This window comes from Falco biarmicus, chromosome 1 (assembly GCF_023638135.1).
Source record: "Falco biarmicus isolate bFalBia1 chromosome 1, bFalBia1.pri, whole genome shotgun sequence".
Classification (NCBI taxonomy): Eukaryota; Metazoa; Chordata; class Aves; order Falconiformes; family Falconidae; genus Falco; species Falco biarmicus.
The window spans coordinates 32,154,370-32,177,431 of NC_079288.1; the positions used below are offsets into that span (position 1 = coordinate 32,154,370).

The window sequence follows — 23,062 nt, forward strand, 5'->3', positions numbered from 1 at the left end:
GGCTGGCTTGTTAGCTCATCAGAGTCTCTGGGATAACGGCAAAGCGCAACCTCAGGAGCGATGTGCTGGCTGGGGATTTTGCTCATCGCCTTGAACTGGCCGCACCCTGCAACCTGGGCCACAGATGCCCTTTGCTCACCTTCAGCACCTCCTCTGTTCCCCTTCACCCCAGAGCTGAGTAAGCAACACCAGGTCTACAAAACACAGCCCTGCTGCAGCCTCCAGCGCTGTCTCGTGCTTCTGCCCTCCAGGGATCTCTGGGTTTGCCGAGTCCCTGGGAAGGAGCTGGCCACGCACTCCAGCTCATGAGGAAGGGATTATCACAGCTCTTGTGACTCAGCCCGTGGCTCCCGTGTGCTTCCCTGCACGGAAGGGAGAGAAGCAGGCAGGAATCCTCAGTTTGTCCCCTCTGCCGGGCTGCCTGAAGAGTCTCTGTCCCCAGGGACATTCCTGGGGCAGGGGGGTCTGGGAGGGCGCAGGGGCTCCCGCCGGGCACAGCCACACTGCGCAGACACACCACGCCAGCCCAAGCACCGCTCACACCAGCGGCTGGGTTTCCTCTTGCCAAGGGCAGTTTAATGTGGATGCCATTGACGCGTTCCCCAAGGGGAGAGGTAAAGTGTCCCCCCGCCCCCCGTGCACCCCAGACAGAGGTGATCCTGCCAGCCCCAGTGCCGAGCGTGGGCTAGTCCTCTTCACCGTGCGTAATGATGTGGACAAGGTTTTTGTAGTCCAGGTTGCCAGAAATGTCCGGAGGGAAGGCTGCGAACATCTGATCGACCTGCCGGGAAACAAACGGGTTGAAAAGGCAGCGCAGAAGGGCTTTGTGGCTGGGGGTCTGTCGGGGTGGAGGGCACAGGAGGCTGGCGGAGGGTGGGAAGGAGCTCGTACCTCTTCCTGGGAAAACCTCTCGCCCTGCGTCATCAGCATTTCTTTGATGCTGCAAACAAGAGCACGGTGAGCACCAGGGAGGCCTCGGTGAGGACACCCCCCTGCCCCCCGTCGAGGCACCCCTTACTCACTAGGCAGATTTCAGGCCTTTCCCCTCTGGATCGAACACCTTGAATGCATTCAGGATTGTCTCCTCCGGGTCAGCACCTGCGGGTGACATGGCCACAGCCGTTGGAGGTGGCGGTGGAGGAAGCCAGCTGCAGCCTCCTGCTTCTCCCAGCCTTTGGGGAGAAGGTGAGGGCCAGGCTGGGAAGTGGGGGGCCCACAGGAATGCTGACCCTGCAGCTGGGACCTCGACCGTGGGTGGTGGCATGTAGAGGAGCAGACATAGGGCCATGGTGTGCCCACAGAGCAGGCGGTGTCACCACCGCCCTGGCGTCCGGCAGCTATCTAATCTTTTGGGTGTATTTATAGAGCTCCAGGCACAGACTCGTGGGGCCTCGTAGCCTTCTGCAGATCTGCCGGGGGGCTGCGTGCCTTGGCTTGTGTAAGTGATACAGGGTGCAGCTGGATGGGCCCCTTGGGTCAAACCCATGCTGTAGGTAGGGCCCTTGCCAGGGTGGCACTTGGTGGCACCGTTGCTGTCAGCAGGCTCAGAGGCACTGCAAGATCTCCTGGCCCCTTTTTTCTGGAGGGACAGCAGCAGCACAGCCTGTTGGTTTTTTTAAACGGCTGTGGAAACTGAGGCATGGGGACCTGCTCCTCCCCCGCAAGCGGCTGGGGAGACATGGGATGAGATCCAGCTCTCTGCATGGGCAGCCCCAGCCCTGCCTTTGGGACTGTTGGTATGGCAGGTTGGCACGAGTTTTGGGGTGCAGGGACCTGCCTGGGGACAGCTGCTCAGGGTACATGGCGCTGAGTTTGTCCTAGCTGTGGTGCCTTGGGATGGGGAGGCGGGGGTAGTGCCCAAGGCCACGATTTGGAGGACAAAGACTGGAGCTCTTGGGGAGAGGGGTTCTTGCTGGTTATGGTCCCAACAAAGCCTCTGTCTCTGGGGGGGGTCCCTGTGTTGCAACTGGGAGAAGGTGGCACTAAAGGGTGTGGGAGGGGTGGGTGAGGGAGATCATTTCACAGGTATCCCCGGGTTGTCCCTAGGTGTCACCTCTTGGCCGTGGCGTGGGAGGCATCTTTGCTCTGACCCACTCCCCAAGCTCTGCACACCGCAGCATGGCAGTCGGTGCCACCTGCCTTTCCTTGAGCAGCTCCCATCTGAGGCCTCCAAGGAGTCTCTGATGGGTCTCGCCTGGAATGGTGATGGAGATCCTGGGAGCTGGGTGGCCTCCCCATGTGGGACGGGATATTAGTGATGGTGTGGGTGCCCACCAACCCCGCCAGCTTCCCGGGTGCCCCCTCACCTTTCAGTTTCTCTCCAAACATGGTGAGGAACACAGTGAAGTTGATGGGGCCGGGTGCCTCCTTGATCATCTCATCGATCTCCTCGTTTTTCACATTCAGGCGTCCTAGGGGAGAGCAGCGTTGGGCGACTTGTGTGTCCATGTCCTGCTGCAAATTCATGCAGACCTCTGCGCTCCGCTCTACATACTGGGGGCTAGAAGACACAGCACAGGAGCCTTCCCCTGGAGGATTTTGCCCCCAGCCGAGGGAAGCGGCACAGCCCTGGGGAGCCACCTTTGATAAGGAATGGCAGTAGCAGAAGCGATGATGGGAGAATCACGTGCTGGCTGAGGGTGGGTGGGCTGGACATGTCCAGCTCTGGTTTCTCGGGCTGCAGGATCACAGCAAAGAAGGCTGCAAAGGACTGAGCTGTGCCGCTTCCCTCCTGCACGGCCCCATGGATCAGCCTCCTTCAGTCCTCCTCAGAAGCTGTTTTGGGTCAAACCCACCAGCACTGTGGTTCCCCCTGGCCCCCAGTGCCAGAAACGAACAGGACTGAATGCCTGCGTCCTCTTCCCTGAGCTTGGGGTGTCTTTGGGACTCCCCAGCCCCATCGCTGCTTCGTGCTGACCTCCACGACGGGAGAGCCAAGGTTGCAACTTCAGAGCTTCCTACAAACCCCGTCAATCCCTGTAACGCCCGTACACCCAGGGATGCTGTGGGACGGGCACAGCCAGGCAGGGAGCATTTGGCTGTGTGACCCAGGAGCTGGCTCTCTCTGGTACCTACGGGATAAACCACCCGCTGCTGCAGGAGCTGCTCCGAGTCACCCGGCGTGGGATCTCACTCCCTAACAGAACTGGGTTTGGATCAGGCAGTTTCCAGCAAAACAGGAGATCCAGTTAACTACCGGGGCTTGGCTAAAGGGGGGCTCACAGCTGGTTTCTCACTTAGTAAGTCTAACGTTGTTGAAGCTCCTGGGGAAGGTCCTAAAAGGGGGCTCACCGAGTGCAGCAAACGTGTCTCTCAGATCTGCCTTGTTGACGAAGCCATCCCGGTTCTGATCCATGATGTTTTAAAGCTGGTGCCGGTGGCCACCCTGTCCCTGGAGTTCACGCCAAGGGGGCTTGTGGGGTTGGCCCATGTGTCCCAGTGCTGGCTGGTGGCCGGAGGCCATCTCCTCTGCCACAGACGGCTTCTGTGCCCTCAGCCACGTCCCTGCACCTCAGGCTGCCATTGCAGGGGGGCTTGGGGGCATCCTTCCCTTTCCTTGCACTCCCTCCCTGCATCCCCCTTCTGCTGGCAGCATCTTTGGGAGCTCTGGGAGGGTTTTATCCATCTCTCCTTCGTGTTCAGAAGGTTTGCATGTTTAACAGCTTGTTCCAAACAGACTTAATTTAGCATCTTTGCCTGATTGAGCTCCATTTTCACTCGGACTGCGGCAATAACCAGGAGGATCTGCCCAGCTCAGGGGTCTGGGGAAGAGCTGCCACCCACAAAACCAGGGGCTGGCTGGGCCGGGGACAAGGCAGGTCACGGGGACGAGGATGGAGAATACCCCCATCCCTGGGCTGTGGCCTGTCCCAGGGATGTGCCCCGTGCTGGGCGCGGGATGTGGCCCCAGGACGATGCAGCTGTGCTGGCCTCCCGAGCCAGAAATAGCAGCGTTATCTGCCATGCGCACGCCCAGCCGCACCGTAGTCGAGATAATTTGGGCAAAGCAGTCAAAAAGGCAAATTAATTAAAGCGCATGTGCTAATTGTAGGGGGCATGTGCCTGAAAATAAGTAGCCGCGGCAGAAGCGTGGCCGGTGGGGGGACCCAGGCACCCGGGGGCACCGAGGGCTGAGGCCAGGCACAGCTCAGTGCACGCGCTGCGGGAGCTGCGGTGGGCACCGAGGGGAGGCGGAGGGGCGCTGTGCCCCCCGAGGCGGCTCAGCCTGCGCTCCTGTGCCCCCCTGCGCCCCCCTGTCCCTTAGTGTCCCGCTCGGGTGCCGCCCCAGCCCCCGCAGTGCCCCCCGTGCGCCCCCGCCCCGGCCCGCTGGGACGCGCTGCAGCGCGGCGGCCGCCGCCAGGTGGCGCCATTGTAGCGGGCGCGGTGCGGGCGCTGCCTGGTCCCCGGCGGGGCAGGGAGAGGGGAGGGGGCAGGGGGAGATGGGAGGGCAGGGAGAGGGGAGGGGGAGGGGGAGAGGGCAGGGCAGGGAGAGGGGAGGGGGCAGGGGGAGATGGGAGGGCAGGGAGAGGGGAGGGGGAGGGGGAGAGGGCAGGGCAGGGAGAGGGGAGGGGGCAGGGGGAGATGGGAGGGCAGGGAGAGGGGAGGGGTCGGGGGAGATGGGAGGGCAGGGAGAGGGGAGGGGGAGGGGGAGAGGGCAGGGCAGGGAGAGGGGAGGGGGCAGGGGGAGATGGGGGAGCAGGGAGAGGGGAGGGGGCAGGGGGAGAGAGGGCAGGGCAGGGAGAGGTGATGGGGCAAGGGGAGAGGGAGGGCAGGGAGAGGGGAAATGAGAAGGCAGGGAGAGGGGAGGGGAGAAGGCAGGGAAGGGAGAAAGCAGGGAGAGGGGTGAGGGCAGGAAGAAATTTGGGGAGAGGGGCAGGGAGAAAGGGGCAGGGGGAGAGGACAGTGTGGGGGGCGAGGGCAGGGAGAGGGGCAGGGGAAGAGGGATGAGGGGAGAGGGCAGGGAATGGGAGGGACAGAAGGGAAAGGAGCAGAAGGGGGAGGTGCAGGGAGGAGCGAGACAGGGAGAAGGGTAGGAGGGAGAGGGCAGGCTGCCATGAAGTTACAGCAGCCGCGGTGATGGGCTGCCGTGCTGTGCAACACTTCAAACCATTTGGGAGAGCACGGCACAGAGGCTGGAACAGCTGGTGCCCCGCTACGGAGCATGGCTCCTGCCTCCCTGGGCCAGGCAGAGCCGGGCATCGCTGGCATCGCTGGGCTGACCCTGGCCTCTCGGCTGCAGGAGGCAGAGACCCTGCTGCAGGGGGCACGGGGTAGGCAGGGGAGCCCCTGCCAGGGTCTTCCAGACCCCAGGACCCAGCTCCGCTTGGTGACAGCTGACAGGGCCATGCTGCTTCATGGGATGGGAGCAGGGCTCCGGCAGTGGCCCTCTGGGTCCCCATGAGGGTCTTTCTGCTCTGTGCCCCGGGCTGAAGCTGGGCCCCAGCTCCTGGCCAGCCCCAGGACCTGATGGCGCTGCTGTCCCTTGGTGTGGCGCCTGCCATCCCCCTGCCCATCCTAAGGCTCACCGTCACCGTCACCGCTGGCCCGTCACCGCTGGCCTGCGCCAGCATCACCCCTCAGCCACCTACCGGGGCCAGATCACCGCACAAAGGACCTACCATGTGGATCGCAGATGTCAGGAAGGAGAGAATAAATTAATGCCTGAAATGGGAGTATGCTGAAATCCTTTTCTTTTCTTTTTTTTTTAAAGTACACAGAAAAGCCCCTTCCATATTTTAATGAAAAGCCTTTCAGAAGAGGAGGCAAGAGGCTGCCATTTACAACGGGCTATTGTCAGGCGCACAAAGCAAACCCTTCTGGAGACAAACTGATTTATTAACCCGCACCTCGCAGCCCTCCCCCGGGCGGGCGAGCCCTTAGGGGCGGTGGGCGGTGGGGCCGGGCTCCCCCTGCTCCCCCGGGGTTCCCCGGGGTCCAGAGGGACGCTGCCCAAGGGGACACGGGGACACAGGGGGAGCAGGGATGGAGGGTGCTGCCCTGCACCTCTCCATCCCTCTGTGTGGCACAGGGCACAGCCCCTCTCCTCTTCCTTACGGCTCCCATCGATTTAATAGTGATTTGGCCAAACAGAAACATTCCTCCAAAGCCCACAATTTAATTTGCTCACCAAAGATGCCGTTAGATCTATTTCTGACTTACGAGCAGGCTCCCCTGTTCCCTCAGCAGCAGAGTGGGGCAGTGATGTATGGGCATAAGATCAGCTTTGTGGGTGCGGGGAGAAGGTCCCCTTGGTGCGACCTGTCTCTGATGGTGCCCAACAGCAGATACCTGGAACATCTTGGTCATGAACAGATTGAGCCATCCCCAAGGGGAGGACACCTTGACACCTTGGCATCAAACAGCAGAAACCAACTCTCACCTCAGCTAAGAGCATCCATCCCACCTGGGTTTATTGACCCACCTGTAACCACCCACCACCACCACCACCACCACCACCAGCACCACCAGCACCACCCCCCAACCCCAACCCCAAGCCCAAGCCCAAGACCAAGACCAAGCCCAAGCCCAAGCCCAAGCCCAAGCCCCACCCCCCCACCCCCCACCCCGCCCTGTGCAGGGCCCTGAGAGAGGGATGGAGGGATGGAAATGAATTCCCCTGGAGGGATCCCCGCCTTGCACAGCTGGTGCTCTCACTGCTGGCTAATTGCAGCCTCATTAAGCCAAAGGTGAGACACTTGCCTGGCACCACCAGCAGACCCAACCTCATTACAAATCTCAGTGCCTTCCAGGGGGCTCAGGTTTTCTGGTTTTTGTGGTTGTGGGGGCTGAGAGAGGATCTATTTATTTCCAGAGCAAAGCTGGGTGCTTGACTTGGGTGCACTCCAGCAGGGACAGTGCAGAGGCTGGTGATGGTTGGGGTCTTGGTGCATCCATGGAGTTTGCTGTTGATGCCAGTGGTGCTGAGGTTTCAGCTGAGTGTTTGCAACTGCGTTGGGCTTCACCAGTTCCAGGCGGGCCGGGTGCTTTTGTTGCTGCACTGTGAGCAGGACCTGCCGTGGGAGCCCACTTCTCCAGCCAGCTCTGGAGGTGGGGAAGGAGCTGGAGCGGGGGTCTTGGGAGCGTCCAGGCTCTCTCTAACACAAGCCGTCTTGGCTCTTGCAAATCCTTTCTTTGAACTTTGATTTTCTGTTCACTCGTTCTTCTGCCTGAGGCGTTTTGCAATTGTGGGATTGTGAGCAGCTCTGAGTTTCTCTGACTGGAAGAGATGAGAAAGAAGAGATCATTTCCTAGCCGCTTGTGCTACAGCGTGGTACCAAGGTCACTTTGGGTGTCTGCCTTACCCTTTTGGACAGTTTTCCTGGTGCCGGTGAGCTTCAGATGGCGAGAAGGGAAGGAGCAGACCTGTCAGAAGCACCCGCAGAGCCGGGTGCGGTTTGAAGGCTACTCCTCTTCTTCAGTATCTTCTGAACTCCAGCTATACTTTTTATTGGAATTCCAAGGGTTCTGCAAAATGCAAGTAACGTCAGCAGGATGATACCTGAGCTGCCAGGTGGGGCCAAGCCCCGGGATGGGGGGGATGCTGTTCTCTCCCCAGCCATGTGCAGGGAGAGGCTCCAGTGCCACAAGAGCCACGGCAGTGAGAGGAGCCAAGAGCTTTGGGGCTGGGATGGTGGAAGACCCCGAGTGACAGCTGCAGGAGTGCTTGTCCTGGCTTTGCTGGCATCCATGTGCACGGGTAGTGGAGGCTGCCGGGATGGCTGACCATCTTCCTCCAGCCCCTCCAACTCCTCCACTGGGATCTCCGCCGTGGCAAGCGGTGACGGGTAAGATGGGAGGAGCAGCACGCTGGTGAGCCAGGGGGCTACTGCGTGCTGCCCTCAGCCTCCCCGCAGCTTCAGAGGCAAAGCAGTGCCCGGGGCTGGTGAGCCTGGGCCAACGCTGCAAGGCTGCATCCCCCTCCATGGGGGGGGGGGGGGGGGGTGGGCAGCTTGCCCCACGCTGGGCCTTGGGGACCAGAGAAGGGCTGTGGGTTTGTGTCACCACCTGGCAGGAGCCCTGGGCTCTTCCATGCGCAGAGGCGTGCACGTGTCTGCACAACAGCTTGGGGTGTTACCTGCTCCTTAGCAGGAATATTAAAACGCTGCACTTGCTTGGTCTGCAAATACCCGCTGCAAAACGTACCCGAAGGGGCAGCTCAGCCCTTCTCCGCTGAAAAGCGAGTCACGGCCGGTGATGCTGGGGTCCCTCTGGTGCAAGCACGGCGGGAGGTGGGTGGGGTGGGGTGGCTGCTTGCCCCTGGGCAAAGGGAATTAACACTCAAAGCTCAATTAACATTGCATAGTTGGTTTGACAGGCTGTGGGGCAGAGGTGGGAAGTTATTCGGGTTGTTTTGGGGTAGGAAAGCTACGGGGGTATTTCTTGGCCAGGTTTTGGTAGTGCCCAGGCGCTGCTGGCTGCTCTCCGATGAAGTTGGTCAAATTCTTCCGTGCCCAGGCACGTTAATTTAAAAACAGAGCCCGAACGTGGCCTGGACGTTGGGATTTTTCCTGGAGCGCGTTTGCTGGAGCAACTCCCACCAGGGTCAAAGGTGCTGGATGTGTCAGGTTAAGGGAGGGCAAGAGAAAAACCCAGCCCCCGCTGAAAAAGTTTGACGGGTGGCTGCTGGGTGGCCGTTTCCCACCTTCCTGCGGCACTGGGTGTCACGGAGCCAATTGCGGCTGGGAAAGACCTTGGAGACCCTCAAGCCCAACCGCTGAGCCGGGTTCTTAAAGCGCTGCTTTAAGAAAATACTGATTTATTGGGGGGGGGGGGGGGGGGGGATCGTTGCGCCGAGGTGCTGCGCCCCTTCCCCGGCGAGGTCCGGCGGGATCCCGGAGCCGGGGGGGGGGAGTGTTCCGGTGCCGGGGAGGGGGGGCGGCCCGTCCCTCCCCGCGGGGCGCGGCGGCGGGCGCTGCGCTGCGCTGCGCTGTGCTGCGCTCCCCTCCGCGCCGCTCCGCGCCCCTCCGCGCCGCCGGGCTCCCCCAAGATGGCCGCCGACGTGGGATCGATGTTTCGGTACCGGACGCGGTTTGATGTCCGCCGGCTCCAGGTTGGTGGCGGCGGCGGCGGCCGCGGGGCTGGCGGCGGGGGGGGGGGATCCGGGCGGCCGCCCCCATCCCTCCCGCCCCCCCCCGCCCGCTCCCGCCCTCCCTCCGCCCGCCCTTCCCCATCGATAGGTATCAGAAATTGATCCCCGCCGCCGCCGCTCTTTGTTCGGCGCCGCCCGGGAGCATGGAGCAGCGCTAGCGGCGATGGAGCCGCCCGGCCCCCGCCCCGCCGCCCCCGAGGTGACAGCGGGGCCGGGGGGGCGGCCGCCGCTCCGCCCCGGCGGGAGGGAGGGAAGTTGCGCGGGATGAAGTTGCGGGGAGCGCGGCCCCCCCGCGCCGCTCCGCCAAGTTTGTGGCGGTGCCCGCCCGCGGAGCGCAGCCGCAGGTGCCCGCGGGCCGCCAAGTGTCCCCGCCGCCTGTCGCCCCCCCCGCCGCGGCGGGGCCGGCCCGCTCCCCGCTGCCCGGGGCCGGCGGGGGCGCGGTAGCCCGGGGCGGGCGGAGCGGCGCCGGCCGGAGCCCCGCCGCGCTGCCATTGTTACCGCGGGCCGGGGCCGGCCGGCGGCGTGCGGGACCGGGGCGGGCTGCGGCGCGGGGGCGGGGGGCGCCTTTGTGGCGCTGGGCAGGTCCCGGCCGCCGTGCCCCGCCGTGGTGCCCTCGGCGGTAACGGTAAGTCCTTTGTTAACGCGGGCGGGGGGAGGCTGGTCGGGGGGTGCTGGCAGCCCGTGACCTTAAATAGGCACCGCGGTCGCGGGGAGGCGGCTAATTAACACAATAGCTCGCCCAGCGTCATGGGATGAAACCCAGCCTGGCTCTACTACAGAAGCCGAAAGGCTGGTTGACACGGACATGAAATGGGTTCATCCCTGTAGGATATTACGGAGTTTAAGACGTAGCACGCTTCGTAGGGGAGTAAACAAATGGGAGTGCGATTTCTGGGGCTCCGGTGCTGCAGCAACAGTTCCAGCCTTTCATACATTTTGGCTTTGAAGCGGATCCCGTGCCGCATCTGTGCTAGGCGACCCGAAAAGTACCGCAGGTAGCGCGGCCGGCCGGCTGGCCACGACTGCTCAGCTCGGGCATTGTGGCTGGGCAGGATTAGGGCGCTCGGCGCCGGGGCTGGGCAGCGTTCCCCGCTACGGCACGCTGGGGACCTGCGGGTGCGCGCAGACCGTTATGGAAAGGCAAAACGCTGGCGGCTACTTTTCCGTGGGTCTGTGGCAGGGGGAACTTTGCCGGCGGGGCCGGGCGGTGGGCAGCCCTCCATCCCGGTGGGGGGGGTGGGGGTCGGTGGGCAGGCTCCGTCCCTGCCGTTCTGCTGGACCAGGTGGCTGTGGCTGGGTGCAGAGCGGGAGAGGGAGCGGTGGGGATTGACTTCTGGGCAGGCTTCGTCGCCTCGCCGGGATGATGGTGGGAAAGGTGACCTTGTGCCAGCTTGGCCTAATGCCCTCTACTTAAAAAAAAATAAATAAAAAAAATGGGGGGGGGGAGGGGTGGGGAACAAAAAAAGATTAAACAATCCATTCATATTCTTCAAAGAGTTTTCCCTTTTTTTTTTTTTTTTTTTTTTCTCCTTCCTTATTAATGCATGTGTCTAAGCAGCTCTGCTGGCCTGGGGCTAGCTGGGAATGGCAGAGTTTGAGCAACCCTGATGAATGGTGGGCATATGTAAAACATGTAGATAATGTGCTACTCAGCAGCACTTTGATCGAAACAGCGTTGAGCCTTTTTACAGCAAATAGTCTCGGAAATGAGAAGAGATAAAATTCTATCAAAGATAATACCAGACATATTTCACTGGGTTATGAGATTGTTTTATTGTGTACATTACTAATGCAGTATTTTTTTTACAGCTTTCTTGTATATAACAGTCATAGTGGGATTCATACCTTTATAGTTTTTTTGTGTTTTAATTTGCTCTCAGTTTATTATGTTCCGGTTAGCGTTGTATGGATTACACGCTCCGTGTGCCGGATGCTGTTTTCATCTAACCCATTCCGTGTTAAAACGGCAAAAAATGGGAAGAGTTGTGAGCTGCTGATTTGGGATAATAAATACAACCGCAAGTGAGGGGAGAGAGACCGATTAGAGCCATCTTTTATAAATGTCTTCACATCTCATTATGCAGATGAGCTCTGGCTATACAGCTCCAGCGTTTGGTTCGTCAAATAAAATGCTCTTCGTTTTATTTCCTGTAATGCAAATGCTCTCCGCGTGCCGGAGCAGAGTTGGGCAGAAACTTCGGTGGCGGCTCCGCCGGATGGCAGTGTGCCGGGAGCCTGGGAGCGTGGTCTGGTTGATGGAATGTTTTTTGCTGTTCAAAGTTTAAGGGAGAAAAAAAAACCCACCACAACCCACAACTGTGGATGTGATTAAAATATTACAACCTTATGATATTCTGAAGTGCATAAATTTTACATCTCAGCTACAGAGGGAGTTTAGACATCCATTAAATGATATGACAGCTTGACTTATCTAAATGTGCTATCATTTAACAATGTGTCAAAATTCTTCTTTATATAGACGACAGCAGTAAATAAGCTATCAGTCCTCTTGGCTGAAGTCTAATTCCTGCAGCTTGGACTAATAAACTTAACCGCGCTCGTGTGGAGCAGCCTGTGGGCAGGATAACCTCGGGGGGAGGCCAGGGTGCTTTTGGGGCTCTGGGTGGGGGGCACTCAAATTCCCCGGGTCCCACGTGGGATTTTTTGGGCTCTTACGAGGGAGAGACTGGTGGGACCTTCCAGTTTTCTCCAGCATCTCCAGTACCCAACACTCTCCGTTCCCACCCCTGCTTTGCAGAGGTGGAGAGTGGGATGGTGCTGAGGTCACTGTGCCCAGGGGCAAGAGGGGGGAGCCCGGGGGGGCTCTGGGTGCCCCATCTCAGGGGGGTTTTGTCTTTCCAAGTGGAATCTCAGGGTTTATGCAAGTGCAGCCTGTGCCCAGGGGCAGCTGAGGAGCGCTGTAGGTTGTGAAGGTGGTTTGTGCTTTCCAGTGGCTCCGCCGAGTGTGGGCAGCAGAATTGTCCCGCTTAAACAATTAATATGGATTTAGGAGCAGTGGCACTAATGAAGCCTGGTTCTCTGCAGATGTCTCATGATTGGGTTATCTGTTGTCTGAGAATTGTGCGCCTCTCTTGAGAGGTTCCCAATGCCCAGAGCATTCGTGATGGTGCTCATTGTGTGGATTCTCTACTGTTTCCTACTGAGGCTGTGCTCTGTAGCCTGTCTCTCGGCAGGAACACTGGTCATGTTTCTTTCTTTCACCGAGGAGCCCTCTTCCCTTAGAAATCTAGGACTGTGGTGGCTGGAAATGCTTGTCCCTTCCATGTGCCGCCAAGGAGGTTCAGCTGAACTGACCACCAAAGAAAGCACAGCTGATGCTCCAGCATGGCCCATTAAAACCTTGGCAATGGGGGGACTTGAGTGTCTTTGCATGTCACCATCATTGACCGCTTTCTGGTGTCCCCTTCCTTGACACCTCCACCGCAGCTCCTTCCTTGAGAGAGCCTGAGGTGCAGCATCCACCCTGCATCCCACTGTTCCCCCTAAATCCTTCATTGGGAACAAATATTTCTAATGTTTTCAATTTACACGTGAAGGGGAGGATGCGATGGGCCATGTTGCTGGTCTCACCTGCTGTTGGGTCTGTGTTGTGCGTTGGCAGAAAGTCAGACAGTGAAGTTCCTGAAGTGAAATGTGGGGTTTTGTGGGGGTTTTGTTGGTTTTTTTCTTTTTTTTTTTCCTCTGAATAATTGAGACGCTGCCAGACAAGAAGAGAGCTGCAGAAAATGAGAGTTTATCTTTAGCTCCACAGCTCTCACTTTAGAAACTGGTGACCCCAATTCCAGCCCGAAGAGTGACTTCTTCCCTAATTAATAAATCCATTAATTAATTGTGTGTGTGCTGCAGCCCACTAGAGATGTACACGCTGGCCTCCTGATCCAGTTTAGTGGATTGTCTCTGTGGCCTTGGAGGGGGGGTGCTGTAAAAAAAAAAAACCCACCAAAAAACCCCACACGTTTGTGACCAAGAGGCAAATAGGGGACAGGGATGGAAGTATAATTTGATTTTGTGGGACTGGAGGGAATCGGCTCTTCCGCCTCCTGGTGGGCTTTTCGGCTTGTAGGTGGGCATGGGGGCAGCAAGCAGAGCGCTGGGGGCTGCTATGCCCCCCAAAATGGGAGTGAGCATGGAGGGGGGGTTCATGGAGTACTTTGAGGCAGCTGGGGCAGTGGAGGAGCCCCTGGCATCAATGCCCTGTGTGGTTTGATGGCGAGAGGGGAGCAGTTTCACTGTGGTCCCTGGGCTGCGTCGTCACCTCCCGCTGCCTTTCAGCCATGAGTTTGGCAGGGCTCAGCAGGGCTCGTGTGCTGCAGGTGGAGCTGAATATTAAAATGTTTGGTGATCCGAATTATTATTTATGACCAGATTAAGCAAGCAGTACACTCCCAGCCTTCGAGTCCTTTAGGAGGTACTTGCTTAACTAGATAACCTCGGTGGAGCATGCAGAACTCGCTGTTCATCTCTCTCCATATGTTGGCACAGGAGCTGCTCCCTTCAGTTAATTTTTCTTTCTGTCTGCAGAGACTTCAAATAAAAATGCAGGCATAATTGTTGTGCATGCCAGTCCCATAGCTACTTGTTTTCTCTGCTGAATGGAAAGTTAACTGTTGGCAGAAAAGCACTGTCTTTCAATGCAGGAGGCTTTGCTTGTCTATGATTTGGGGGCTGGAGTGGCCCGTCTGCTCCCCTGTTTTCCCTTCCTGCCTTTGCTGGTTGGAGAAAAGCAGTGTGTTTGGGTTCCCAGGGGTGGCTGTGTGTCCTGTGGGACAGTGGCGATCCTGCTCCCTTCCTCCCTTGGGTGCCGGCATAATCACGGTGCTGTACATCCCTGGCTGCAGGAATTCCCAAGTCTTGAATTTCAGGGAATTATCCCGGGAGCTGCTGACACAACATGGCAAATTGAAAATGCAGGGCCATTGTTTGCGGGGAGGGAGGGTGATGGCAAGCTGCAGCATCCTGGTCCTCAACAGCCTGCCTTGAAACGAAATTAATTTAGGGTTCAAAAGTGACGGTGTGTGCGCTCCCCCTGCCAGAGCTCGAGCCAGAAACACCAGTGCAGCTCGCTCGCTCTGTTAATGGTGTAGTAGATTCCCTCTTGGATTGGAAAAGGCTCATGAGAGGCATCCATTCTACCCAAAAAGCCTGGGTGAAGTTTCTCAGCACACTTCGTACCATCCTGCTCCTATTACCGAAAGATGTAATTCCCCAACTTGGGAGATAATAAGCAGGTATTGACTTCTGCTGGGGTCATTATCAAGATTTATTCAGTCAATATGGCTTCTTGGGTCAATAAATCTTGAGGTTGATAAAGGAGGAATATATACTTGCAGACTTTATTAAAAACTTTTCCCCTTTCATAACACTTTCTTGTGTGTGTTGCACTAGGATCTATGACTGAGTTTTCTTTAATTACTTTTTTTTTTTTGTGTGTGTGTGTGTGGTGCAAGCTTTCTTGCAGCTCTTGGTATGTCTTGCCAAGATGGCAAAACCTGGGAAATGGGATTCGGCCGTGTGCTGGGTCCGGCTTGCTTGAGATTGCTGCCCTGCTAAGAATCCCCCTCTCCCGGCTTGGCTTTGGTGATGGGGTGGGGGGCTTGGGGGGAGTGGGGGCTGCAGGTGCCTTAGCCCACCATCTCAGGGCTCGGTGGGTGGGGAGGATGGGGCTGAGCGTGGGGCATTGGGTTTTTCTGCGGGACGGTTTAAACTCAGGATTCCTGTTCCCAGCCCACTGTAAAAAAATAAAAAGGGATCGTGTCCCCTTCCCTATCCCAGGCTGAGAAATCTCAGTGGGTGCAAGTGATGGAGTGAAACAGCTGGGATGCTCTGTGCTGGGCTGGGCACTGCCCCAGCACCCGCTTGCTGGCTTGGGCAATGGCTTTGTGCCTCAGTTTCCCCAATCCTGGGCCACAAGGGATGAAGTACACTTGCAGACCAGCGTTTTGGGGCAAATCAGCCCCAAAAGGGGCCTGGCAGCATCATGGCAGTTGTGCCTGTGCCCTGGGTGCACGGCTGTGTGCTTGTCCATCATCTCCCGTGGTGAAGAGCCCTGGGAAGGGCTGCGCGTGCTGTTTGGGTTGCCCGTGCGAAGGAAGGATCTTGGGGGGCATCTCTGCGGAGAGGTCCAGGCTGGATCAGTGCAGTGAAGAAGTAGCTCTTGGAGCCAGCAGGCCACCAGCCACAGGGGGTCATTGGCAAAATCTAACCAAAAGGCTTAGGTAGCCTGGAAAGCTGAAGTGCTCGTTATTTACCGCAGTGCTTGTTAATTAGCAGGGGTGCAGCAGCATCCTCCCCTTCCCGGTTGATCCCAGCAGATCCCAGTTTGGGGTGGAGGGGGAGCCCGGCAGGAGGGGGCAATATCTGCTCACCCCAGACTTGCATGCAGGAACCTCGTCAGAAGGGCAGCATGCAACGATGGGCAACTTCAGCTTAAATATACTCATCTGTATATTTAATACGATTTATTTTGGCTGTGTGTGCTGAAGAGCTGCTTTGCAGTATTCCCTCAATTGGTGTTTTTTTCTTTCAAGCTGAGCTTCCCGATTTCCCATAGCTGAACAAGCCGACACCACCTTCCAAAATGGTTTCAGTGTGGTGTGGTGTTTTTTTTTTTTTTTTTTTTTAATACAGCCTTGCTGTGTAATTATTTTTTTGACTACTTTGGTGTAGCACTTAATGATTTCCCCAAAGCTGCAACAGGACCCCAGAGTATTGATTTAGCCGCAGTTTAAGCGACTTGCTGCTAACGCATGGCCGTTTTAATATTAATTGCTTGGTGTGTGCGTGCTAGCTAGTTCTTCTGCAACGCAGATTTCTAAAAAAGTAAATAACCAATTTGAACCCCTTGTAAATATTCCTCTGGTGGGAGCTGTGCCGTGCGTCAGCCGCTCTGAGCACGCTGCTGTTGCCTTTGGTAACGCTTCTGCAGTTTTACACCAGAGTCAGGACCTCGGGCATCCTTTGTTTTCTTCCGTCGGGATAACATAATAAAATATTACCTGGTGCTGGCAGTGGGTCTTGTAATGTGTGGTGTAAGCACAGCCGCTCACTGGAGCCGCAGCCGGTGTGTTATTGCTTAGCCTGGCTGCAGAGGACATCTATTCTTTATTAATCACGTCGACAGGGAGAGCTGCCTTGGTCTGCAGCTCTTGGAGCGCTTGGCAAACATTGCTTCATCCCTGGGAGCTGGGTAATTATTACCCCACATCCCTCCTGTTTCTCGGCCAAGGGGGCAGCGGTGGGGTCCGGCGGGGGAGCGGTGGGCTCTGCCCCACAGGGGCATGGTTTGGGGGGGTGGTGTTGCTAAAACCCTCCCCCCGTGATGCTCGTCTGCAGTACAGCTGCATGTGGTGGCTAGGGTGGATGATGGCAAGGATGATGCCCTCCAGGAGGAAGGCTCTGAGGGACCCCTGTGCTGTGGCTGACCGCTTTCCCTGGTGGGGCAGAGCATCGTGCTGGGTCCCGCGGGGTCCCTTGAGCAGCACCCTTGGGTCCTGAATCCAGCGCCTGAGTTGCTGGTGAAGGCTCTTCCATGGGGTCTCTCCCCCGTGAGCGTTTGCTGATGCCGGAGCGGGGTGCCCTGGTTCCCTTCCTCTGGCATGGACGGTGGGCTGTGCTCTGCTGATCCCAACCAGCTGCCCCCAGCCCTGGCGGAGCAGGGGGGCGCCCGGGGCCAGTGGGACCCAGCCCACGGCATGGCTCCGGCACGTGTCCTGGCACCCAGGATGGGGCAGTCATCCAAGGCCAGCAGCTTCGCCTGCTCCGTTCTCTGCTTGGCACACGCCACAGAGCTAGCGTCTCCTGCCACTGCACTTTTCTTTCAAATAAAAGCAGCTAATTAACATTATTCTTTAATTATTGCCTTTATCAACAAGGGGTCTGGTTTATACCAGCAGGATAGTCGCTTTCCCTTCCACTACCCAAGCGAATGCTTCAATTCCTGTTGCTTTTGAAATGAATTTGATGTCATCTGCCCATTGTCACTTAATGGGGACACTTGGGTAATGATTGCGTGCTCCAGCCCTGTTAGCAGCACTGCGAGCGTGTAATTTAGCCCCTTAGGCAACGGTACTTTTGAAATCTCTGGATAGTTTTGAACTCTCTGTTCTTAATTAAATATGCAATTTTTCACGGTAACCAGGTTAATTCTTTTGTGTTGTGTTGTAATACTGTTAGGAATTTTCATAGTTCTTATTAAACATTATTCAGGCATTGTGAATTCCATAATTAAAAAAAATGAAAAGAACAAAGCTTGATTCACTTCTTTCTTTTCCCTGGTTAATTTATCAAATGAATTTTGCAAATTTTTCTTTTTCTCCCCAGACAGCGTGCCAAGTGTTTTAAAGGGGAAGGATTTAATTGCTCTGTAGGGATTGGTTGGTTATGAAGGATTTGGCTGTTTGATTAGTAAACCCTATTGGGAATGGTTTAATGCTCCATGATCTTAAAAATTGTCTGATTGTTAGGCTCTCCAAGGATGTTTTCTCTTTTCCTTATGTACGGCAACGGCTTCGCACAAGTGTGATTATTAGATAGCGAGGAGGGAGCAGAGGGGTGGATGGTCGGTGCTGGGTGAGCCCGTGTGCCCTGGCAGTGCCGAGGGAGCCACCGCAGCCCCCAGAGTGGTGGTGGTGGTGGTGGTGATGATGGTGAAACAAACCAGTGGTTGTTTGTGTGCATCCCTGCAGATCATGGGAATGGAGCGCTGGCTGGGATGGGATGGGGCTGCTCCTATGCTGGAGCCTGTGCTCAGCTTCTTTTCCATGACTTGTTCCCCAATATCTACCTTGTAATATAACGAAATTATACAGAATATCTGATTGACCAAGAGGCAAAACCCTGCTGCGTTCTTCATGTTGGAATCACTCTGGTATCCCACTGGGTGGCATCCCTGTAAGGATGCTAAAGTGCATGGGCAGGTCTTGCTGGGGGACATCCTTGCAGCCCTGGCTTCAGCTGGGCAGGACCCTGCGTGAGGAGGAATGCGGGCCTGCAGCCTGTGGGGGGTTTAATCCAGGTCCCCCATAGCTGGGGGGCTCATAGAGCCCCGGTCCAGGAGTTATGTGGGCAATCACCCTGCTCCAGCTGTGGCGCCTGAGGATGTCCAGCCAGTAGCCTTGAAGTGAGGAGGCTTTAAGAAAGGGAAAAACAGCACAAAAATGCTCTGCTTGTGTTTTTCGCTGGCAGGGCTGGTACCCGCTGCCCAGTGGCTGCTGCTTTTTTATTTCTCCCACCCCTGCATACAGGGAGCTGTGCTCTGCCCTCACGCCCCCAGCCCCGACGCCTTCAATTTTGGATTCAGAATCGAATTTGGATCCAGAATCAATGGAGGTGACGTCTGCTCACTGACGTCAGGGCCCTGGGGACGGGCTGTGACTCGAGACACTTCGGTGTGCTGGGGAGAACACGGCTCTCCAAAATCCCTGCTGGAGAGGAGCCCAGGCTTTGCTTCTAGGGTGGCTGGGGAGCATCCCTGTGGGTGCTGCCCCTGCCAGCAGCTCTCTGTGCTACTTTTATAATTTTGGACTTAATGTCAGGGGAGAAAAAGTCACTGTCTGGTGTTTTTAGCCATACCGTCCCAGTTGGGGTCCCCTGGGTCCCCCTAGGATTGTGGGGTGATGGATGGTAATGGACTCAGCTGGGACTGAGTGCAGCCAGTCTGCGGGGGTTCCCCAGGGTTATTTGGGCTTTAAGGAGGGGTCAGAGAGTCATTAAACTTATAAATATATTTTGGTTTAAGAGAAGAGCCATTGTTATCATCAAGCTTGGTTTCTGTGGTGCCGTGCCAGTTTTTCCCCATTCTGGTTCAAGCCTCTTGTGTCCAGTGGGATCAGGCTGGTGCTGCCTGCAGCCAGGGCAGCACCTGGGCAGCTTGGGGTAGAAAATAAAGTGTTCAGCAGTGTTGGGCAGGGAGCCTTTACCCCAAAGAGCATGAAAAGCTGCACTTAAAACAGCTGCTTCCCACCAAAACTTGCTGGAAGATGTTGATTTGAGGCTTGGGGAGCCAAGTGATGCTGCTGTGGCTTGGCCGGTGGCAGTCCTGGCTCGCGCTGGGTGCTGGCAGTGGTGCTGAGTCGGAGCCTGTGGTGAGGCTGGGGCTGCTCCACATCCTGGGTGCCTTTGGGTGAATGGTTTTTTTTTTTGGGAGGTGGGTGTCAGCCACATGCAAGTGCCCAGGCTTGGTGCTGGGCAGAGCTGAGCCTGCTCCATGCCAGCTGGGTGTCGCCTGGGCATGGTGTGACCCTGGGGGAGTGTCGCCAGCCCATCAAACAAGATCCAAGAGGCAGCTCGCAGGGTAATACCAGCGGTGGCATCAACCCATTGCCATGTCTCCATCACTGTGTTGAGCAGGTGGGTGAGGAATGCAAGCGGGGATTAAAAATAATAATTAAAATTAAAGAAGAAGAAAGTTGCCCATTGCTCCGTCAGTTTTCCTGTTCCTCCATGGCTGAAGAAGCAGCAATGCTGGTGTGGCTAAAGCAGTGATGCAAGCTATTTGCTCCATGAATTTTGCTTGGCAGTGGTGGCCTGGCAGTGCCGTGCGGAATCCAGCAAGTAATGTAAAACACAAAACAAACAAAAAAGCCCCCAAAACCTAAAATACAAAACCAGAAGAAAAAAAATAAAAGAGGAAAAAAAAAAAAAAAGGGCTACACACTTGCAAGGCGAAGCTGAGCAGACGCCGGTAATGTATTCCCAGGCATGACACAGAGTGGCAGCGTGTCATGAACCGTGTCCCCAGGGACCCCTGGGTCTGTGATATTGGCTTTAACCCCCACTGGCTCTGGCCGGGGCGTAAATTCATCAGGCTTACGGGTATTGCTCTTGGACTACTGAATAATTTACAGTTGCAGAGCCCAGCCAGGTTCAGGTCATCGGGGTTCATGGGTTAATAACAGGTTTGGTTTTTGTTGTCAGCAGCTGCCTTGATAACATATGAAAGAATCCTATTCTGTTGATTAGATTTTGAAATGGATCAATTTTTAATCAGCAGAACATCTGACTCACTCAATAAGAGTAGCGTGGTGGAGACAGGACGAGGGGCTCGTTATTTACAGGATTGTTTGTTTTTACTAATACGCAAATTCTCGCAGGGGCTGGAGCCTGCCACCCGCCTCCCCCTGCCCCGGCTCCCCCAAAATACATCTGTGGGATTATCCGCAGCTTCGCACCAGGTATTTGATTCCTCTACTGATTCGGGAGGAAATCCATCGTGCTGTTTAAGAGATCCGAGGGCACGCTGAAGCTTTGATTTAGCTATCTGTTATTATCGATGGAAAAAACATTTACTTACCAATCGCCAAATCTTATCTAGAAAAGCACCTTGGCGTGCTTGGCTCACCCCTTCCCCAGCATCCCTGCATGTTCCACCCCCCAGGGCCACCAAGGAGCACCTTCAAGATGAGCTTGTGGGTGCTGGGAGAGCAGGGGACAACCTCTGGCGGGATGTGGAGGCGTCCTGGCCAAATTCCTGGGTGCGAGCAAAGTTTCAGAGGGAATAACTTTGATTTCCTCACTAATACTAGAAAAGCTGGATCTCCCTGAGAAGTCAAATACTGGGTAGGGGCCTGGGTAGGTGCTTTTTAAATTTTTATATATATATAATATTTTTTTTTAATTAGTTAGGATACAAAAAGAATCCCAGACTTGCTTTTGGGATTGCATTGCAGTATTGCATTGCATCTTGACAACTGCATGTGTTTCTTTTTGTAAAGACATGCATAAAATACTATTTCTTTTTTCTTTTTCTCCCCCTAAATGCAATCCGCTGGGTCAAAATATTGAAGCAAGTGTTAACAAGCACTGAAAATGAAAAACTTTTTTTTTTTTTTTAGTAACAGAAAAAGTAAAATTCTTGTAAATACAACTTTGGGAAGAGCGTCACTGGAGTGCAGGTGACGCCGTAGTGGCTGGCTGGGGACGGCTGTTGCTGGCAGATATTGGTATGGATAAGAACTCGGTTGTGATGGTAATTTGCATAGTTTTGCCCTGGGTGCTTTGGGATTTCACTTTTAAGCCTTGTGCCTTCTGGCAGTCTCCTTAACCTAAATAAATATTTTCCCTCTTGCCACAGATCAATTAAGATCATGGCTACGTGGGGGCTCACTCCTGGCAGGGTTTTTTTCTCCTTTTTTTTTTTTTTCTTCTTGAAACGGTTGTCTTTTATTTAAAATTGGGCGTATTTATGAATTTACATATGTAGGTTTTTTGCTGGTTTGCTGGGGTAGTGGTTTAAGCACCAGGAGAAGCGTGCTGAGCCTCTGGCCAGTGGTGGGGATGCCAGCGATGGGATGTGAGCGTGGGGATGAGCTTCCAGCTCCCGCTGGGTGCCGTCACTTATTCCGTCCCCGTGTCCCCCGTGTTGACTGATGTTTGGCCACAACCAGCCACGCTCTGAGGTCTCCTGTGGGACTTCACAGCTCCTGGTGTTCTAACAGTGCCATAAGCCCAAGGGCTTGTTTCCTTAACATGGAAATAGCGCTGCAGGTAAGAGGTGTTTGCAATAGCTTATGGGCTCTTGCGCCTGCCAGCCGGCATGGGCGATATAGCAATTCCTGCTAAAAACATCACCAATATCAGAAGGTTAAATATGCATATTATATCATCCCTGGCGGTGTTATTTTCAGGAGAGCAATGGGCGTCACAAGTTCACGACTTTGAAATTAGGTTTATTTTAGCGATGGCAAACGCACATCTCTGTTGAGCGTCTGCTGGTTATTTTCTGAGAAAGGTTGAAAGAAGAACATTTTTGTGAAGAGTAGAGGGGCAGCTGACCTGGTTTTTATTTAATAAGAGGTGCTTAGAAGGCATCGATGGAGATGATCAGTCTTCAGCGTCGGGCAGTGGGGAGCTGCTCAGTCCTTGTGCCTGAGAAAGGCAGCGGTTCCTCTGGTAACTTATTAACTCTCAAAATTGCCCTTGTGTTTAGCAACTGGGTAAATGAATTGCTGATGGGTCCCTGAGTTTTAATGTCATTGCCCTGGCCAAGATTGACCCAAAAGACTGCCGGGGCCAGTCCTGCCGCCCCGCGGGTGCGGTGTGGTGGGAGCCAGCCCCACCGGTGGGTTTGGGGATGGTGCTGTGCTGCTTCGCCTGCAGCTTCAGGGCATGCAAGGAGTTTTGCAGCTCAGGGTTCACGTTGGGTCTATGAATCTGTACTTGCGCCAGTCCCAAGGCTGGCTGGTGCAATCCTCCGTCTGTTGCTCGAAAGCTGAGCTGGTTTGATCTAGAGCTACTGAGACCACCACGTAGTCCTGTCCTTTTTCCTCCTTGATTTTTAAGCTGTTTATCTAGATACGAAGCTCCAACAATTTTAGGCACCACAGGGTGTTTGGGTTCATTGGCTTTTGCTAATGGGGTACCTGTGGATTGCCTTTTGGCAGCAGTCCTCTTCTTCTTCCCCATCCCTTGGCTATGTTATTAAAGAATCCCCCTCCAACCAGCATGCATAACCTGAGCCTGGAAGGGTTTCTGTGTTTCAGTCTTTTTATTTTTAGGCCAATAATTAAATGATAACGGAGCCCAGCATCTCTTTATTTAAAGAGCAGATGGAGCATCCTGAGTATTAGCACGGTCCTGGCTCTGACAGCGCCAGCGAGTCCCGGAGCTGGGGGTTTGGATGAGCCCCCCAAGGACTGCGTTATTTGGCCAGGCAGCGGGCAGCAGCGCTGTGGGTTGCTGCTCAGCAGCCGTGCCGCCTCTGCCACGCCAAATTACAAGGGCATCCTTAGGTAGAGGTGAACCAGGATGCTTTTCTGCCCTCCCTTCCTATCCCATGGCTGGATCCCCGTGAGCTGCTTGGAGAAGCACTTTTGGGCTCCGATGGGTTGTAACTCCTTTCCAGCTGTCTGAGTCGGTACAATCCGGTGCGGCTGCTGTGGGCTCAGCCGGGTGCCAGTGGCTCTCCCTCCATCCCGCCTCTGTGAGCAGCCCACAAGCCATCCGAGGAGCTGCGGC

The 23,062-nt window shown here is 55.7% G+C and overlaps 2 protein-coding genes across 3 annotated transcripts in view; one reads left to right on the forward strand and one right to left on the reverse strand.

Annotated features, from left to right (window-relative positions):
* Nucleotides 1-456: 456 nt before the first annotated feature.
* Nucleotides 457-4,459, reverse strand: MYL2 (myosin light chain 2). 2 transcript variants are annotated; one of them, XM_056329946.1, is made up of 5 exons: nt 3,292-4,459; nt 2,307-2,411; nt 1,023-1,098; nt 892-940; nt 457-781 (listed from the first exon to the last, which is right to left on the reverse strand). In XM_056329946.1, the coding sequence occupies exons 1-5, from the start codon at nt 3,353-3,355 to the stop codon at nt 686-688; spliced, it is 390 nt and encodes a 129-aa protein (XP_056185921.1). In that variant the 5' UTR covers nt 3,356-4,459; the 3' UTR covers nt 457-685. The 2 variants fall into 2 exon arrangements, with proteins under 2 accessions (XP_056185921.1, XP_056185910.1); XM_056329935.1 differs by lacking the exons at nt 2,307-2,411; nt 3,292-4,459 and having other exon boundaries at nt 1,023-2,295.
* A 4,413-nt stretch (nt 4,460-8,872) lies between these two features.
* Nucleotides 8,873-23,062, forward strand: part of CUX2 (cut like homeobox 2) — a 69,104-nt gene continuing 54,914 nt past the window's right edge. Inside the window, 1 exon segment of the mRNA XM_056340946.1 lies at nt 8,873-9,049. Coding sequence (XP_056196921.1) covers nt 8,987-9,049 — 63 coding nt within the window. The 5' untranslated portion in view covers nt 8,873-8,986.

Bases quoted from the DNA above. Each gene is read 5' to 3' on its own strand.
- MYL2 (XM_056329935.1), bottom strand. From the start codon at position 1,288: ATGGCCCTATGTCTGCTCCTCTACATGCCACCACCCACGGTCGAGGTC. The intron at 941-1,022 runs GTGAGTAAGGGG...TCTTGTTTGCAG, and splicing joins AAAGGCCTGAAATCTGCCTA to CATCAAAGAAATGCTGATGA. The intron at 782-891 runs GTACGAGCTCCT...GTTTCCCGGCAG, and splicing joins AGAGGTTTTCCCAGGAAGAG to GTCGATCAGATGTTCGCAGC.